The sequence below is a fragment of the Kogia breviceps genome, chromosome 14 (genome assembly GCF_026419965.1).
Source record: "Kogia breviceps isolate mKogBre1 chromosome 14, mKogBre1 haplotype 1, whole genome shotgun sequence".
Classification (NCBI taxonomy): domain Eukaryota; kingdom Metazoa; phylum Chordata; class Mammalia; order Artiodactyla; family Physeteridae; genus Kogia; species Kogia breviceps.
The window spans coordinates 76,494,132-76,514,902 of NC_081323.1; the positions used below are offsets into that span (position 1 = coordinate 76,494,132).

Genomic DNA, 20,771 nt, shown 5'->3' on the forward strand with positions numbered 1-20,771 from the left:
CCAATGTGTTTTTACCAAGTGCTTGAGGTTACAGAAGAGGGAAAAATTGATTTGGGGGGTGAGGGGTATGAGTAAAGAGCCCTGAGGAGGCATGTATAAAAGAGAGAAAGGGGCTTGATACAGGAGGCAGCAGCATGAGCAGAGGCCAGGTGTGTGTGAAGGTGCCTGGTTTGAATGAGGGGTGGTCCTGAAGGGGGCACGAAGGGGGCATGAAGCCTCATGGGAGGAGTGCCAAGAGGTGAAGTTGGTGGAAGAGCAGGAGCCAGTGTATGAAGGGTGCCACAGGCCCGTGTTCTTTAAAAGTCCTTTCACATGTTATCCACCTGATGGCCACAGCAGCACTGTGAAAGAAAAGAGAACTTGCAGGCATTCTTTTATCTTTGCATTTTCTCTCCAGTCTTACTTCTTGTAATTTCTACTCTGATTACATGTGGAAAAGAGCTTGATTATCATTATTCCTGTTTTATGAATGAGAGACTTGATGCTCAGTGATTTATCTAGTTCCATATGGCTAAGAAAAAATGGATTTGAGACTAGAGCCCACGTCTTCTGACTAATATACTAGGCTGTCTTTACATTATTTCAATGCCATCTTCTTTTCTCCTTTACCTATTCTAGTTACTTTTAATTCTAAAACTTGGGAGGTTGGTAGGAAAATTGCATAATTGAATAACTGAATGAGAGTATATGATTTGAGCAAATTTGTTTTTTCTTTTCTTTGTGCTCCCTCTCATGGATGATTTAAACAGACGATAAACATGAGTGAAGACTCTAGAATAGGAATGGTTAGCATACAATGGCCCTCTGATTTATAGGTCTGAGAAGGTTAGAACTTAGTCACTTAAACTTTTTTTGTATGTTTGTTTTTTGTTTTTTGTTTTGTTTTTGTGTGTGTGTGTGTGTGTGTGGTACGCGGGCCTCTATTCTCACTGCTGTGGCCTCTCCCGTTGCGGAGCACAGGCTCCGGACGCACAGGCTCAGTGGCCATGGCTCACGGGCCCAGCTGCTCTGCGGCATGTGGGATCCTCCCGGACCGGGGCACGAACCCGCGTCCCCTGCATTGGCAGGCGGACTCTCAACCAGTGTGCCACCAGGGAAGCCCACTTAAACTTTTTATTTTGTTTTATTTCATTTAACTCTGTATTATGAAAAATTTCAAACATATGCAAAATAATAAAATTACACTGAGCCCTCAAGTACTCATCGCTCAGCTTCAGCAGTTACTAAATCGTAGTCATCTAATTTCATATAAACCCTTCCTCCCCCCGCCACATCTGCCTTCAGATATCTTTGAAGTAATTCCCAGACATCATTTCATTTAATTTAAACTTTAAAAAATGTTGTGCTTGAGTTTAACTTGTGCTCTTGTCTCTATTTGTGTCCTAGGCATTAGGTCCAGTTCTTAGTATTTGGCCAGCTCTTTTCCCTCCTGACCATGGGGTTTATTGGAAACAAAATTCCAGTACACTGCTCCTCTATGAAGATGGGTCCCAGCAGACTCCCAAAGATCGTCAGCTGTGTGTACTGTATTTTTCTTAAATTTGTTGTCAGTGGTTTTAGTGCCAGCCCCCAGGGTGTGGCTAGGAAAAGACGTTCCCATGTTGGTACTCTGACCTTGAGCTGACATAAGGATTGGTTTTACAACAGTGGGTTTATTTGAAGTTTCTGCTGAATGCAAAGCTGTCATTCAAATTAAACCCTGGACACTTATTAATTGGCAAGTTCAAGCACACGATACAGTTATTTTTCCTTTTGCTAAAAAAGCTGGAAGCAAATAGAGAAACCCACTATAAATTGGACTTTAGACAGAAGGCAAAGTGTCACTCGGTGTTGCCATTTGCCACGTTGGTTGGCATGAATAAGCATGGGAAGCAAGGAGCTAATGATTAATATAGGAAAGAAAGCATTTAGAGGATTGTTACATTCCTATAATTTATCTTTTGCTGGGAAATTTACCCAGCATCTCTTTGTACATAGCACATGGCTACTTTCCTGACTATAAAACAGGGTGGGGCTTCCCTGGTGGCGCAGTGGTTGGGAGTCCGCCTGCCGATGCAGGGGACACGGGTTCGTGCCCTGGTCCGGGAGGATCCCACGTGCCGCGGAGCGGCTGGGCCCGTGAGCCGTGGCCGCTGGGCCTGTGCGTCCGGAGCCTGTGCTCCGCAGCGGGAGAGGCCGCAGCGGTGAGAGGCCCGCGTACCGCAAAAAAAAAAAAAAAAAAAAAAAAAAAAAAAAAAAAAAAACAGGGTGTAAGGAATGTGGTCATGAGTGCATGTGCCTGGGCCTGTGTATATGCGCTGAGTGTTGAAAATGGTCTGCTGACCACCAACCTCTTATACTCCTATGTTTGTTGACTGACACTGCTTTTGATTAGAAATCTTTATAAAATTTATAAAGATCTAAGTATGGAAGTATAATGTCATCATTCTCTTCTTCTCTAGAGCATTATTTCTGGGAGTCTTTCATTTGGCTTGCTGGGAAATAACAGTCTTATTAATAGTAATTTTTCAGATATGTTTGTTGCTGTGTTTCAGTGCTTTTTCTTTCTACTGGAGAGAAAAATGAGACTGAACTTTCTAGTGTTTCCTTCTAGCACAGCCTCAGCTTTGTAAATGTCCCAGTTGAGAAAATATTGATACTACTTGTCTGAAAATACAGTGACGTGGACTTTAAGATACTGGAAAGAGGCTGGTGTGTGTGTGTGTATTCGTGCGTGTGCATGTGGACAGTGGTCAAATATATAAGGGTAATGGTCAGACAAGCTTTTACTGTACTTTCTTCTTAAATTATAGGACTACTTTTTTCAAGAATTTGAGAAGAAGCATTATTGAGGCTTGAGTAGAGACCTCAAGCTCTACAGCATCTCTCTTCCATAGACATTTTCTTCCCAGTTTGATTCGTTTACTTTTACATTTTGAAGACTCAGTGTACACTGCGACCTGGTGCTCTGTTAAGCATGCTGTGGTAGCGGACGGAACATAGACAAGGTCTCTGAGCTTCAGGAGTTTAAAATCTTTGGGAGTAAGTAAAATATACACAGTAAAATGAAGAGTGACCTTGGAAGAGGAGGTAAGATTTAGAGAGGTGGTGAGGAGAATGTGCTACTTGGGCCTCAGTTTCTATGTTTGTAAAATGAGAGTGTTGGACCAAATGTCATAAAGGCCCCTTTTAGCAGTCATGCTCTATGATTCTTCAAGTTAAGAAACATCTAAAGACAGAAAATTAGGCTTCATATACTTAGTGAAAAAGTAATGAGAGACTTCCCTGGTGGTCCAGTGGGTAAGACTCTGTGCTCCCAATGCAAGGGGCCGGGTTCAGGCTCTGGTCAGTGAACTACATTCCGCATGCATGCTGCAGGACTAAAGAGTTCGCATGCCACAACTAAGAGTCTGCATGCTGCAACTAAGAAGCTCTCATGCTGTAATGAAGATTCCGCATGCCGCAATGAAGATCCCATGTGCTGCAACTAAGACCTGGTGCAGCCTGAATGAATGAATGAATGAAAAGTAGTGAGAATGTTTCTGGGGAAGCCAAGAATTCTCTTCCTTTCCTTTTTAGTATCCCTTACAAGGCCTTTGACCACTCCTTACTTGCTTTCAAACATCTTGAAGCGAAGATAGAACATACGTTTTTCCCCTAAGTGTGTTGGGGGAGACAATGTTTAATTAATTTATTTTAAAAATAAATTTATTTATTTGGTGTTTTTGGCTGCGTTGGGTCTTCGTTGCTGGGCGCGGGTTTCCTCTAGTTTCAGTGAGCGGGGGCTACTCTTCATTGCTGTGCGTGGGCTTCTCCTTGTGGTGGCTTCTTGTTGTGGAGCATGGGCTCTAGGTGTGCGGACTTCAGTGGTTGTGGCACGTGGGCTGAGTAGCTGTGGCTCGCGGGCTCTAGAGCGCAGGCTCAGTAGTTGTGGTGCACAGGCTCAGTTGCTCTGTGGCATGTGGTATCTTCCCAGACCAGGGCTCGAACCTGCATCCCCTGCATTGGCAGCAGGATTCTTAACCCTGCACCATCAGGGAAGTCTCATAGTGTTTAATTTAAAATGCAACGGGAATGAAGACTTGAAAAAGATTACCCCAAATTATGTTAATTGACACAGCTCTCAAGTATGATGGGATGTATGGCAGGGTTTTCTTTTTCCCTAAATTGTCCCGTAGTAAAGAGGAAGTTGCCTTCATTTGAGTCCTTATTAAACCTCTAATGTGAATAGGTACCTTCTCAATTGTTTCACTTTGAATAACAAACTACTGTTTTGGGATAATGATATATTAACCTGACTTCAATCAGTGCTGCTTTTGATGCCTATTGACAGAATCAGTAGAAAGAGACAGATAAATTTAGTGTTGGATGTCTTAAAATAAGCCTTTTCAAGACCATTTTGAAAAATAATACCAGGCTTTGAACAGAGAAATGACGTGTTCTGACTTAAGTTTTGAATAAAATTTCTTTTGTCTGTTGAGTTGAGAATAGACTCTAGGGGGCAGTAGAAGAAGTAAAGATACCTTGCAGAAATCCTGGTGAGAGAATCTGGCAGTCCTAATGGAAGTGTTGAGAAGTGGTGGGATTCTGACTACATTTTGAAGAAAGAGCTAGTAGAATTTTTGTCAGATTTGGATGTAGGGTATGAGAAAGAGGTAAATCAAATATGTATTAAATGCTTTGAAATCAAGCACATCTCACAACCTTTGACCTAGCAATTCCTCTTTTAAAAATTCAGAGTAGAAAATAATCATGTGTGCAAAGATGTTTGTACATGCAAGAATATTCATCACAAAAATTTAGAAACAAGTAAATAATAATACAGAATTGGCCAAATAAACATTGGTAAAGCCTTTTCAGTAAAGTATTATGCAGTCGTGAAAATTTTACAAGTATGTTTCTGGACAAGGAAATACATTCATAATATATTTCCAATTTTTGTCTTTTTATGTATTTTACTGGGAATTTGGGGTGTTTTAATGGGAAGTTATCAGATACTGTTGATTGCTGCTATAGTAACTTAAAGGTCTATCATGTTAACTTTTGATTGGTGAATTCTATTTTGTATCTAATATGTGCTTGGGGAAGTTTTCAGAGAAGTAGTTATGTTGGTTTTGTACAATTGAATTCTAAATTGTTCATGTAATTTTTGAATGAAGTTGAGTCATTTGTCACCTATTGGATTCTGACATATGTCAGATGTTGGTAAGTTAAATGTAAAGTATGTATAGTACTAAATTTTATCAAAAAGCTTTCCAATTTCGGGGTGATTTCTTAGTGATCGCTGCTTTTCTCTCATGCAATATACATTATGCAACCCCCCAAACAAATGAATGTACTAGAGGAATCATTCCTAGATAACTATAAAATGAAATTGACTAGAGTTACTTGTGTCTCTAAGAGCATTCCTCGTTGCTTCATTAAATGAGTTTTGTTTGCTTTGTTTGTGTTTAAATGAATTTATATTTCATTTAAATATTCATAAAATGGAAAATACGGGGATCATTTTTCTAGGATCATTTCTCTACTCTTCTCAGTAAAACCCGTTATTTACTTAATGTCTTCCTATCACCACTGAATCTATCACCACTAAATAATGTTAATCAGAAACATTAATTGGAAGATTTAGAATCACAAGCTCTCCTCTTCTTGGTCTTCTCCTGTCATCTGTCTTCTCCTCCCCCCATGTTTCCTCTCGATTTAAAAAATTTTTTTGTTTTAAAAATTGTTATACAGTAAAATTGACTTTTTTCTGGTGTATAGTTCTGTGAATTTTCATACATATATTGACTCATGTAACAACTGCCACAATCAGGATACAGAACAGTTCCATCATCCCAGAAAACTTGTGTTATATCCCTTTATACTTAGTCCTCTGGCATCCAGTGATGTAGTTTTGTCTTTTCAAGAATATTTTATAAGTAGAATCATTTTGAGACTGGCTTCTTTCACTCAGCATAATGCCTTTGAGGTTCATTCAAATTGTTGCATGTATCAAGAATTTGTTCCTTTTTACTGCTGGATAGTATTCCAGAAGTGGAGGTGCCACAGTTTATCCAAATTTAACCACTGAGGGACATTTGGTTTGTTTTCAGTTTTTGGTGATTATGAATAGAACTGCTATATTCATGTGCAGGTTTTATGTGAATGTAGGTTTCATTTCTCTAGGACAAATGCTCAGGAGTGCACTTCTTGGGTTGTATGGTAAGTGTATGTTTACATTTATTAGACTCTACCAGGCTTTTAAAAAAAATTTTTATTGGAGTATAGTTGATTGACAATGTTGTGTTAGTTTCTGCTGTACAGCAAAGTGAATCAGTTATACATATACATATATCCACTCTTTTTTAGATTCTTTTCTCATATCGGTCATTAGAATCTACAAGACTCTGGATGTACCATTGTGCATTCCCAGTAATGCGTGAGAGCCAGTTGCTCCTCATATTTGTCAGCACTTGATATCGTCTGTCAGCATTTTTTTTTTTTTTTTTTTTTTTTTTTTGCGGTACGCGGGCCTCTCACTGTTGTGGCCTCTCCCGTTGCGGAGCACAGGCTCCAGACACGCAGGCTCAGCAGCCATGGCTCACGGGCCCAGCCGCTCCGCGGCATGTGGGATCTTCCCGGACCGGGGCACGAACCCGTGTCCCCTGCATGGGCAGGCGGCCTCTCAACCACTGCGCCACCAGGGAAGCCCTCAGCAGTTTTTATTTGAGCCATCCTAATAAGTGTGTAGTCATTTTTTTAAAAAACCAGTATTATTGACACATAATCCACACACCATATATTTTCCCACAACCTGGATTTAGAACATTTTCATCACCCCCCCAAAAAAACCACATGCGCTTCCCTGGTGGCGCAGTGGTTAGGAATCTGCCTGCCAATACAGGGGACACGGATTTGAGCCCTGGCCCGGGAGGATCCCACATGCCGCGGAGCAACTGGGCCCGTGCGCCACAACTACTGAGCCTGAGCTCTAGAGCCCACAAACCACAACTACTGAGCCCATGTGCCACAACTACTGAAGCCTGCACACCTGGGGCCCATGCTCTGCAGCAAGAGAAGCCACGACAATGAGCCCGTGCACTGCAAGGAAGAGTAGCCCCCGCTTACTGCAACTAAAGAAAGCCTGCGCACAGCAACGAAGACCCAACGCAGCCAAAAATAAATAAATAAATAAATTAATTAATTAAACAAAAAAATGGTATGGGCTTCCCTGGTGGCGCAGTGGTAAAGAACCCGCCTGCCATTGCAGGGGACACGGGTTCGATCCCTGGTCCGGGAAGATCTCACTTGCCGCAGAGCAACTAAGCCTGTGTGCCACAACTACTGAGCCTGTGCTCTAGAGCCCACAAGCCACAACTACTGAGCCCATGCGCCACATCTGCTGAAGCCCGTGCACCCTAGAGGCCATGCTCTGCAACAAGAGAAGCCACTGCAGTGAGAAGCCCACGCACTGCAATGAAGAGTAGCCCCCACTTGCTGCAACTAGAGAAAGCCTGCGCACAGCAACGAAGACCCAACACAGCCAAAACTAACTAACTAAATAAAAATAAATAAATTTATTTTAAAAAAACAAAACAACCATGGTCATTGTTTCCATCTTCCTTCTCCCCTCAGCCCCAGGCAACTACTAATTTTTCTGTCTCTACAGATTTGCCTTTTCTGGACATTTCATATAAATGGTATCATACAATATGTGATCTTTTATGAGTTATTTCAGTCAATTAGCATAATGTTTTTAAGGTTCATCCAAATTATAACATGTATCAGTACTCCTTTCTATGGCTGAATAATACTCTGTTGCATGGATATACCCTATATTGTTTACCCATTTATCAGTTAGTGGGCATTTGGGTTGTTGCTTATTTTTGGCTATGAATAATGATGCCATGAACACTTGTGTACAAGTTTTTGTGTAGACACATGTATTCAGTTCTCTTGGGTGGAATTGCTGGATCATATGGTAACTCTTAACCTTTTGAGGAACTGCCGAACTGTTTTCTAAAGTGACTGTGCCCCTGCCAGTTTACAGTTCCACCCACTGGCAGTATATGAGGGTTTCCGTTTCTCCACATCTTCACCGACACTTTTTATTGTCTGTCTTTTTTTTTGTTGCCATCTAGTGGGTTTGAAGTGGTATCTCATTTTGGTTTTGATTTGCATTTTCCTGAAGACTAATATTGTTGAGCATCTTTTCATGTGCTAATTAACTATTGTATATCTTCTTTGCAGAAGTGTCTATTTAGAGCTTTTGTCCATATTTTATTGGATTATTTGTCTTGTTGAATTGTAAGTTCTTTATATATTCTGGTTACAAGTCCCTTGTTGGATATATGATTTACATATATGTTCTCCCATTTCTTGGTTTGTCTTTCACTTTTAGGATATTGTCCTTTGAAGCACAAATATTTTAAATTTTGATGAAGTCCAATTTTTCTGTTTTTTTCTTTACTTTTGGTGTTGTATCTATGAAACTGTGGCCTAACGCACAGCCACAAAGATTTACACTTTTGTTTTCTTCTAAGAATTTTATAGTTTTAGCTCTTACATTTAGGTCTCTAGCTCATTTTGAGTTGATTTTTGTGAATAGGTATTCAACTTCATTCTTTTGCATGTGGATGTCCAGTTGTCCTAGCATCATTTGTTTAAAAGAATGCTCTTTCCTCACTCAGTTATCTTGGCACCCTTGTCAGAAGTCAGTTGACCATAAATGTAACAGTTTATTTCTGGACTTCCATTCATCTGTATGCCTGTATTTCCACCAGTATTGCATTGTCTTCATTACTATCCCTTTGTAGTAAGTTTTGAAATTGGGAATTGTGAATCTTCCAACATTGTTGTTTTTCAGGATAGTTTCGGCCAGAGTGAGATTGTATAAACCTAAGTTAAGTTAAGTAACTCACAGCTTAGAATCTTTAAATCAGTCACATTGATTGCATCTATGATAAAATTTTATATCCCTAACCTGACCCACAAGATTTATGAACTGACCCCTGCCCATTTTTCCAGTTTCATCTCTCACTCACTTTCTCTCTTGCTTACTGCCTTAGCCTGCTCTTGGAAAGCTTTTTTTTTTTTTTTGGCCACACCGTGGGGCATGTGGGGTCTTAGTTCCCGACTAGGGATCGAACCTGTGCCCCCTGCATTGGAAGCACAGAGTCTTAACCACTGGACTGCCAGGGAAGTCCCCGAAAGCTTTAAAATGCCTTTCTATTGCAGGGCTTTTGCGTATCCATTTACTTTTGCTTAAACTGCTCTTCTCTTCACTCTTTACCTAGTTCCTACTCATTCTTCAGATCTTTACCTGTCGATTTTTAAGAAAGACTATTCCTATTATTTTTTTAAAAAAATAAATTTATTTAGTTTTGGCTGCCTTGGGTCTTCGTTGCTGCGCGTGGGCTTTCTCTTGTTGCTGTGAGCGGGGGCTACTGTTCGTTGCAGTGCATGGGCTTCTCATTGCAGTGGCTTCTCTTGTTGCAGAGCATGGGCTCTAGGCGCGCGGGCTTCAGTAGTTGTGGCACGTGGGCTCAGTATTCATGGCTTGCGGGCTCTAGAGCGCAGGCTCAGTAGTTGTGGCGCATGGGCTTAGTTGCTCCATGGTATGTGGGATCTTCCCGGACCAGGGCTCGAACCCATGTCCCCTGCATTGGCAGGTGGATTCTTAACCACTGCACCACCAGGGAAGCCCCCTATTATTATTATTATATTCTTTTTGCGGTACACAGGCCTCTCACTGTTGTGGCCTCTCCCGTTGCGGAGCACAGGCTCCAGACGCGCAGGCTCAGCGGCCATGGCTCACGGGCCCAACCGCTCCGCGGCATGTGGGATCTTCCCAGACCGTGGCACGAACCTGTGTCCCCTGCATTGGCAGGCGCACTCCCAACTACTGCGCCACCAGGGAAGCCCCCCGACTATTATTTTTTAAATATTGGTTTTTCTTTTCTCACTTAGAAAGGTAACACATGTTCATCATAGCAAATTTGAAAAACAAGGAAAGGTATCTTACAAGGAAACCAGAGGATAAACATTTAATATTGTAGAGACATCTAATGCCAGCTTGTTTTTTGGTCCTGTGGTCCTTATTTTCTTTTTCTGTTTGGAAGCCTGAAAAACTATTTCTTTCACATTTGAAATTGAACTATATTTGAAATTTGAAATTGCCATATTTGAAATTGCCATTGGGTTTTTTGTCATTTGTTTTGCTTGAAAGGTAGGCCCTCACTTGAATAGACTAATGTCTTTTTTTCCATTTCCAAAAGGTTTTTTTCCCTTTGTGCTTGTAATACAGTTTTAGTTTCTTTAACCAAAATGTTATTTTTCTAGGGTTGAATCTTAATTCTCCATTTTCTCTATTACTCTCTTTTCTCTCCATTGTTTTCTTTCCTTCCCACTTACTCCCTTTTAAATTAAATACTGGTGTAACATCTTAAGTGTGCCTTCTACATCATGGATACGGTTTTCTGCATAGATATTTCAATGCTATATTGCTACCAATTATCTTAATTAATGTTTTTTTCTTTGCAGTCTTTTCTTATCAAGCTGATCTTCTAATCTCAACCTCTTCTCACTTTGTGGTTCTTTGTTGCAGCTTTATAACAAAGTACAGCGCCTGGCACAATAATATGTCTTCACATATGTGGCTAAAGGAATGAATACATAAGTAAACAAAACCCAGATCTTGATTGTTGTATCCTACTGAGACTCTCAAAAAATATTTCTTTGAGTGTATTCTTCAAAAAAAGAAAAACCAGCTGTACTGAGGTGTAACATATACCATAAAACTTACTCATTGTAAGGGTACAATTCAGTGATTTTTAGTAGATTTTATAGAGATGTGCAACTATCACAACAGTCCAGTTTCAGAACATTTTCATCACTGGAAAAAGTCCCCTCATGCCTGTTTGCCATAAGTTCTTCCTTCCATCCCATGCTTTCTGTCTCTGTAAATTTGCCAGATGTGAACACTTCATATAAATGTATGCTGATGTAGCTGCTCAGATACATATACACACACACACACACACACAATTGTTTTCATTTTTAAGCATGGCTTTCTTGTGGTTTGCCCCCCTGTCTGCATAGCTTAGTGGACAGCAGTTGTGCTCAAACATATTGAGGCAGTAAGACTTGTCCTCTGCCAGTGGATCTGCATGTGGGGCAGAGGAACACGTTCAAAGTTCAGGCTGTTCTCAAATCTTCCCTGGTGTTTACTTCCACTTGATCCTTTCATGTGTCCTCTTTACCTGTATGCAGCTCAGCGTTGGCCACGAGCTTGCTGATCACGACTACAGCCTCAGCCTGCTAGAGCTCTTCACCCTCCTTGCTCACCTGCCGCCTGGAGCATCACTTACACCGGCAGCACAGTTGGGCATGTGTACTACACTCCAGTTCAAATTGAGTGATCTCCCGTTGATTCCAGCAGCAAAGCCTCCAGGCCTTGTAGTTTGCCCTGCCCTGCAGAACCTCTGTACCTGCTGAATGGGTGGATGGTGGGGGTGGGAGTAGTCTTGGGCACAAATACCACAGCTCTCACTGTTCTTACTGAACGTTGAGCAGTTTTTCAAACATAAATGCTTGGGTTGCTATATTCCTTTGGTCAATTTCCAGAGGACTGAAAGGGTGGTTTTGTCAGTTTCATTCCTCTTTATAATTTGTTTTTTTGGGGAGAAGAATTGCCTACCTTCTCATTAGTTCATAGCTAGACATCCTGCCTCTCAGAATATATTCTTTTTCTGGTGGAGTTAGTCATTTCCCCAGGTGTACTCACTGTCGGAATTGGCTCATGTGATTATGCACTGGTATTTCTAAAATCCATACAGCAGTCCGGCAGGTAAGAGTTGATGTTAGCCTAGAATCTGAATTCCTCAGGGCAGCAGGCTAGAAACTCAGGCAGGGTTTCTGTGTTGCAGTCTTGTGGAGAATCGCTTTTTCTTCAGGAAACTTGTCTTTTCTCTTAAGGACTTCAATTGTTGGATGAAGTCCACCTGTATTTTGGAGGGTAATCTACTTTACTCAAAGTCTGTTGATTTAATTGTTAATCACTTCTAAAAAAAATACCTTCACAGAAACATTTAGACTGGTGTTTGACCAAACACTGGGCACCATAGCCTAGCCAAGCTGACAGATAAAACTAAACATCACACTTGCCCTCTGAAGTTCAGGGTAAGTTTACATGTACATAGTACATATGTTTTACATACATGCCCCTGCTTTTACTTGTCTGTGTCTTTGGTCATAGTGTATCTTCAGTTTAGAATGCTCTGTGTACCCAAATCTTATCTATTCTAGATAAGGCTAGATCACAGACACACACAGTTTTCTTTGCACCCTATACACCAGCTTTCCTGAATACTTCTTGTCACCTAATTATGCTGTGTTCTGTCATGCCGTTGTGCTTTTGCACACAAGTTTCTATTGCTTAGCGTACTCCTTCCTCTTGTTTTATATACGGCTTTTATAGCTTCCTGAGGTAGACTCTGTGTGCCTTTTCATTATACTACCATTGTCTCCTTTGCTTATTCCTACTAAGACACTGATCACACTTCATTGTCATTGTATATTTGTCTGCCCATGAGACTGTTTCCTGAGAGCAGGGGTCACTGCACTGCTGTCCTTTTCAAAGTTTATCCTCAGCCAAGCCCAAATATCTGGACTGTAGCACCTAAATAAATAATTTGTAAGATATGAATAAACTGAATCTGTGTTAAAAATTTGGAAGTTGTATATTTCTTCTGTCATTTCTCTTTATAGTAGAATGTGGATGAAGCTTCTTGGGGATGAAGCAACTCTGAATATCAGAGATGAACCTTGGGTTAGACTCCAAACATACTTGGGAATATTAAATATTTGCTTGACTCACTATAGAAATAATGTTATTTATTTTTCCATTCTGTGCAAGGTCTGTAGCTTCAGAATTGTTACATTAAGAAAAACTTTCTGATTAGAAATATTGATTTATTTTTGCTTGTATTTATATATACTTGTATTCTAAGAGTATCAGTGTATTTAAGACTGCTTCAGCTTCTTTCTAGCTAAAATGTAATGGTGATAACTGATGATTAATTTGTAAACAATCTTAATGTGATGGTAAAATAACTTTTTCCTTTTCCTATTAGATATTGATCATCTTCCTGAAGTAGAATCTCCATGGCCTGAATGTTTTCTGAAAAACATTTGTAGCAAAATATCTGTTGAATAGCAAGATAACCACATCAAGATGGTTGGAAAACTGAAGCAGAACTTACTATTGGCATGTCTGGTGATTAGTTCTGTGACTGTATTTTACTTGGGCCAACACGCCATGGAATGCCATCACCGAATAGAAGAACGTAGCCAGCCCCTCAAATTGGAGAACACAAAGACCACTGTAAGAACTGGCCTGGACATCAAAGCCAATAAAACCTTTGCCTATCACAAAGATATGCCTTTAATATTTATTGGAGGTGTGCCTCGGAGTGGAACCACACTCATGAGGGCCATGCTAGATGCACACCCTGATATTCGCTGTGGAGAGGAAACCAGGGTCATTCCTCGAATCCTGGCTCTGAAGCAGATATGGTCACGGTCAAGTAAAGAGAAAATACGCTTGGATGAGGCTGGTGTCACCGATGAAGTGCTGGATTCTGCCATGCAGGCCTTCTTACTAGAAATCATTGTTAAGCATGGGGAGCCAGCCCCTTATTTATGTAATAAAGATCCTTTTGCCCTGAAATCCTTAACTTACCTTGCTAGGTTATTCCCCAATGCCAAATTTCTCCTGATGGTCCGAGATGGCCGGGCATCAGTACATTCAATGATTTCTCGAAAAGTTACAATCGCTGGATTTGACCTGAACAGCTATAGGGACTGTTTGACCAAGTGGAATCGTGCCATAGAGACCATGTATAACCAGTGTATGGAGGTTGGCTATAAAAAATGCATGTTAGTTCACTATGAGCAACTTGTCTTACATCCTGAACGGTGGATGAGAACACTCTTAAAGTTCCTCCAAATTCCTTGGAACCACTCAGTATTACACCATGAAGAGATGATTGGGAAAGCTGGGGGAGTATCTCTCTCAAAGTGAGTAGATGTTATGTTTTTTATTTACCATATTCAGCTAATAAAGAAGTGGTGTGTGTGTGGGTGTGGGTGTGTGTGTCTATATGGAATATATATATGTATATGAAAACTATAGACCTTTTCTGGAATAGAGCTTCATCAGTGAGTTTTTAAAAAATTCTCTAGCCAGTTCATTATAGACCCTTTCATTTACTTAATTCATTTTTAAATTTATGAATTGTCCTTTATGTACTTGATGGAGGCAAACCCAATTTATAGCAGTGAAAGGACATCAGACTTTAATGTCTATCATTCAATTTTAGTGGCTTCTGATATTTAATTTCTAGATATTTTTGTTAATAAGGATAGTTAACTTTTGTGTAGATTAAGGTCAATATGAAGAAAAGCATCTACCATGTTGGTATGTAGTGAATTCCAGCATATAGGAAATTTTAGTGAGAGAAAAATAAAGGTTAAAATTATCTAACTCGTTCCCTTCATTTTACAGATAGGAAATCTGAGTCAGAAAGATCAAAATGATTTACTCAAATTTAAATGGCAGGGCCAGAATTAGAATCTGTGCTTTGGTCTTAATGGGCTAGTGCTTTTTCCCTTGGCATTTTATTAGTGCTTTATGTAGTGCTTCTTTTGTCATCTGATGGATACATCTTCCCTTGATTTTTACAAAATTTTAGAGGATCTCTGAAATTTGGAAGCTTAATCCATAATTCATACAAGAAGTTCCTTGGATTCAAATATTTCTAAAACCATTGTATTTTTCTTCCTTTCTCATGAAATGATGACTAGGGTGGCCTGACTTGATCTGATAACCTGACTTGATGACTTATACCTAGAATAAGGATATAAGGATATAAAAACTACTGTTGGGCTTCCCTGGTAGCACAGTGGTTGAGAGTCTGCCTACCGATGTAGGGGACACAGGTTCGTGCCCCGGTCCGGGAAGATCCCACATGCCACGGAGTGGCTGGGCCTGTGAGCCATGGCCGCTGAGCCTGCGCATCTGGAACCTGTGCTCTGCAACGGGAGAGGCCACAACAGTGAGAGGCCCGCGTACTGCAAAAACAAACAAACAAACAAACAAAAAAACTACTGTTAAATTCAGGTAGCATCTCCTCATGAAGAAAAGTTGGCTATGACTAAATTTTATTTTTTATCTTTCCATTTATAAAAGTAATATGCCCTGTAAAAAAAAAGAAAAGAAAAATCAGTGAACTTCCCTTTTGTATCCTGCTTGCCCCTATCAAGGAATGTCTTCTTGATTTTTTTTCAAAGTATAGAACTTGTACAGTAAATACTGATTCCTCATATAGGTAATTGGAAAGGAACAGCTACCTTTCTGCAACAAGCTTTCAGTTATTGATTATAAATTATTAGGTATCATCACTCCAGGTTATTTTTATTGATTCAAAGAGAATTACAGCTTTAGCTAATGTCATCACAGTTTACTGTTCTTTCCAAATAATAGAGCATCACTACTTTCTAATCACCTGTATTCCTAGGTAGCATTTTACTTTGTATGCTTGTATGTTGGCCCAGAAATTCTGATGCTAGTTCCATCTATTAATATAAAATAAACCTATTAACATCACCCCATCTCTCCAAGTAGGGATTAAAGAGATATGCTCAAATTAAATTTCTATGGAATTCAGGAAAAGATAATTTTGCAGGGACTTCCCTGGTGGTCCAGGGGTTAAGACTGTGTGCTTCCACTGCAGAGAGCGCAGGTTTCATCCCTGGTTGGGGAACTAAGAACCTGCATGCTGCACAGTGTGGCCAAAAAAAAAGAAAAAAAAAAGATAATTTTGCAAACATGCAGACCAAGGAAATTCATAGGAATTTTGAATCAGTGAGTTTTAGAGGGGGAAGAGACCTTATTTAGCATGTAGTATATGGAATGCAGACCCAGTGAGGTTTTATGCTTTGTCAAGAATCACACATGGAAGAACCATGACTAGAGCCTCCAATGCCTATTCCAAGACTCTTGCCACTATATGAGTTTTTTAAAATTAGGGTATAAGAGATGGCTTAAAGATGGCGGAAGAGTAAGACTCGGAGACCTCCTTCCTCCTCACAGAGACATCAGAAATACATCTACACGTGGAACTTCTCCTATAGAACAACCACCGAACGCTGGCAGAAGACCTCAGACCTCCCGAAAGGCAAGAAACTCCCCCACATACCTGGGTAGGGCAAAAGAAAAAAGAATAAACAGACAAAGAATAGGGACGGGATCTACACCAGTGAGTGGGAGGGAGCCGTGAAGGAGGAAAGACTCCCCCACACTAGAAGCCCCTTCGCGGGCGGAGACTGCGGGCGCCGGAGGGGGAAGCTCCGGAGCCGCGGAGGACAGCTCGGCCACAGGGTGCGGAGGGCAAAGCGGAGAGATTCCCGCAGAGCATCGGTGCCGACCGGCACTCACCAGCCCGAGAGGCTTGTCTGCTCACCCGCCGGGGTGGGCGGGGCCGGGAACTGAGGCTCGGGCTTCAGTCGGATCCCAGGGAAAGGTCTGGAGTTGGCAGAGTGAAAACAGCCTGAAGGTGTAGTGTGCCACGGCTGGCCGGGAGGGAGTCCGGTTGAAGTCTGGAGCTGCCGAAGAGGCAAGAGACCTTTTCTTCCCTCTTTGCTTCCTGGGCGCGAGGAGAGGGGATTAAGCGCGCCGCTTAAAGGAGCCCCAGAAACGGGCGCGGAGCTGCCGAAGAGACAAGAGACTTTTTCTTGCCTCTTTGCTTCCTCGGGCGCGAGGAGAGGGGATTAAGAGCACCGCGTAAAGGAGCTCTAGAAACGGGCGCGAGCCGCGGCTGTCGGCACAGACAGTAGAGACAGGTGTGGGATGCTAAGGTTGCTGCTACCACCACCAAGAGGCCTGTGTGCCAGCACAGGTCACTCTCCACACCGGCCCTCCCGGGAGCCCGTGCAGCCCGCCACTGCGGGGGTCCCGGGATTCAGGGACAGCTTCCCCGGGAGAGCACGCAGCGCGCCTTGGGCCTGTGCAGCGTCACGTCGGCCTCTGCCGCCGCGGACTCGCCCTGCATCCGTGCCACTCCCTCCCCCTAGCCTGAGTGAGCTGGAGCCCCCGAATCAACTGCTCCTTTAACATCGTCCTGTCTGAGCAAAGGGCAGACACCCTCGGACGAGCTACACGCAGAGGCGGGACAAAGTCCAAAGCTGAACCCCAGGAGCTGTGCGAACAGAGAGGAGAGGGGGAGGTCTCTCCCAGCAGCCTCAGAAGCGGCGGATTAAAGCTCCACAATCAACTTGAAGTGCCCTGCATCTGTGGAAAACCTGAATAGACAGCAAAATATCCCAAGTTGAGGAGGTGGACTTTGGGAGCAAGATATACTATTATTTTCCCCTTTTTTTCTTTTTGTGAGTGTGTATGTGAGTGCTGCTGTGTGAGATTTTGTCTGTATAGCTTTGCTTTCACCATTTGTCCTAGGGTTAGACTGACCCGTTTTTCTGTTTTTTTTTTTTAATAGAAATTTTTCTTCTTAATAATTATTTTTTATTTTAATAACTATACTTTATTCTACTTTGTCTTCTCCCTTTCTTTCTTCCTTTCTTCCTTCCTTTCTTCCCTCCTTCCCTCCCTTCTTCCTTCCTTCTCCCCTTCTTTCCTCCCATCCTTCCTCCCTTCCTCTCTTCCTTCCTCCCTTTCTTCCTCTCCACCTTCCTTCCTTTCTTGCTTTCTTCCTTCATTTCTTCCTTCATTTCTTCCTTCCTTTCTTCCTTCCTACCCTCCCTCACTCCTTCCTTCCTTCCTTCCTTTTCTTTCCTTTCTATTTTTTCTCCCTTTTATTTTGAGCCGTGTGGATTAAAGGCTCTTGGCGCCCCAGCCAGGCACCAGGGCTGTGTCTCTGAGGTGGGAGAACCAACCTCAAGACACTAGTCCACAAGAGACCTCCCAGCTCCATGTAATATCAGACGGCAAAAATCTCCCAGAGATCTCCATCTCAACACCAAGACCCAGCTTCACTCAAGGACCAGCAACGAACAGTGCTGGACACCCTATACCCAACAAAGAGCAAGACAGGTCTACAGCCCCATCCATTAGCAGAGAGGCTGCCTAAAATCATAATAAGGTTACCAACATCCCCAAACACACCACCAGACGTGGACCTGCCCACCAGAAAGACAAGATCCAGCCTCATCCACCAGAACAGAGGCACTAGTCCCCCCAACCAGGGAACCTACTCAACCCACTGAACCAACCTTAGCCACTGGGAACAGCCACCAAAAACAACGGGAACTACGAACCTGCAGCGTGCAAAAAGGAGACCCCAAACACAGTAAGATAAGCAAAATGAGAAGACAGAAAAACACACAACAGATGAAGGAGCAAGATAAAAACACACCAGACCTAACAAATGAAGAGGAAATAGGCAGTCTACCTGAAAAATAATTCAGAATAATGATAGTAAAGATGATTCAAAATCTTAGAAATAGAATAGACAATTTGCAAGAAACAGTTAACAAGGACCTAGAAGAAATAAAGAGGAAGCAAGCAACGATGAGCAACACAATAAATGAAATGAAAAATATTCTAGATGGGATCAATAGCAGAATAACTGAGGCAGAAGGACGGATAAGTGACCTGGAAGATAAAATAGTGGGAATAACTACTGCAGAGCAGAAGAAAGAAAAAAGAATGAAAAGAACTGAGGACAGTCTCAGAGACCTCTGGGACAACATTAAACGCACCAACATTCGAATCATAGGGGTCCCAGAAGAAGAAGAGCAAAAGAAAGGGACTGAGAAAATATTTGAAGAGATTATAGTTGAAAACTTCCCTAATATGGGAAAGGAAATAGTCAATCAAGTCCAGGAAGCACAGAGAGTCCCAGACAGGATAAACCCAAAGAGAAACATGCCAAGACACATAATAATCAAACTGTCAAAAATTAAATACAAAGAAAACATAATAAAAGCAGCAAGGGAAAAACAACAAATAACACACAAGGGAATCCCCATAAGGTTAACATCTGATCTTTCAGCAGAAACTCTACAAGCCAGAAGGGAGTGGCAGGACATATTTAAAGTGATGAAGGAAAAAAACCTACAACCAAGATTACTCTACCCAGCAAGGATCTCATTCAGATTTGATGGAGAAATTAAAACCTTTACAGACAAGCAAAAGCTGGGAGAGTTCAGCACCACCAAACCAGCTCTACAACAAATCCTAAAGGAACTTCTCTAGGCAAGAAACACAAGAGAAGGAAAAGACCTACAAGAACAACCCAAAACAATTAAGTAAATGGTAATAGGAACATACATATCGATAATTACCTTAAATGTAACTGGATTAAATGCTCCCACCAAAAGACACAGACTGGCTGAATGGATACAAAAACAAGACCCATATAGATGCTGTCTACAAGAGACCCACTTCAAACCTAGGGAGACATACAGACTGAAAGTAAGGGGATGGAAAAAGATATGCCATGCAAATGGAAATCAGAAGAAGGCTGGAGTAGCAATTCTCATATCAGACAAAATAGACTTTAAAATAAAGACTATTACAAGAGACAAAGAAGGACACTACATAATGATCAAGGGATCGATCCATGAAGAAAATATAACAGTTGTAAATATTTATGCACCCAACATAGGAGCACCTCAATACATAAGGCAAATACTAACAGCCATAAAAGGGGAAATCGACAGTAACACAATTATAATGGGGGACTTTAACACCCCACTTTCACCAATGGACAGATCATCCAAAATGAAAATAAATAAGGAAACACAAGCTTTAAATGATACATTACACAAGATGGACTTAATTGATATTTATAGGACATTCCATCCAAAAACAACAGAATACACATTTTTCTCAAGTGCTCATGGAACATTCTCCAGGATCGATCATATATTGGGTCACAAATCTAGCCTTGGCAAATTTAAGAAAATTGAAATCGTATCAAGTATCTTTTCTGACCACAACGCTATGAGACTAGATATCAATTACAGGAAAAGATCTGTAAAAAATACAAACACATGGAGGCTAAACAATACACTACTTAATAATGAAGTGATCACTGAAGAAATCAAAGAGGAAATCAAAAAATACTTAGAAACAAATGACAATGGGGACACGACGACCCAAAACCTATGGGATACAGCAAAAGCAGTTCTAAGGGGCAAGTTTATAGCACTACAATCCTACCTTAAGAAACAGGAAACATCTCGAATAAACAACCTAACTTTGCACTTAAAGCAATTAGAGAACGAAGAACAAAAAAACCCCAAATTTAGCAGAAGGAAAGAAATCATAAAGATCAGATCAGAAATAAATGAAAAAGAAGTGAAGGAAACAATAGCAAAGATCAATAAAACTAAAAGCTGGTTCTTTGAGAAGATAAATAAAATTGATAAACCATTAGCCAGACTCATCAAGAATAAAAGGGAGAAGACTCAAATCAATAGAATTAGAAATGAAAAAGGAGATGTAACAACTGACACTGCAGAAATACAAAAGATTATTAGAGATTACTACAAGCAACTGTATGGCAATAAAATGGACAACCTGGAAGAAATGGACAAATTCTTAGAAATGCACAACCTGCTGAGACTGAACCAGGAAGAAATAGAAAATATAAACAGACCAGTCACAAGCACTGAAATTGAAACTGTGATTAAAAATCTTCCAAGAACAAAAGCCCAGGACCAGATGGCTTCACAGGCGAATTCTATCAAACATTTAGAGAAGAGCTAACACCTATCCTTCTCAAACT

The 20,771-nt window shown here is 41.2% G+C and overlaps 1 protein-coding gene across 2 annotated transcripts in view; it reads left to right on the forward strand.

Annotated features, from left to right (window-relative positions):
- The window catches only part of TPST1 (tyrosylprotein sulfotransferase 1), a 133,390-nt gene that overhangs the window by 62,065 nt on the left and 50,554 nt on the right, over window positions 1-20,771 (forward strand). For both annotated transcript variants that reach the window (XM_059036690.2, XM_059036689.2), the window contains exon 2: window positions 13,095-14,040. In XM_059036690.2, coding sequence (XP_058892673.1) covers window positions 13,196-14,040 — 845 coding nt within the window. In that variant the 5' untranslated portion in view covers window positions 13,095-13,195. The remainder of the gene's footprint in view (window positions 1-13,094; window positions 14,041-20,771) is intronic.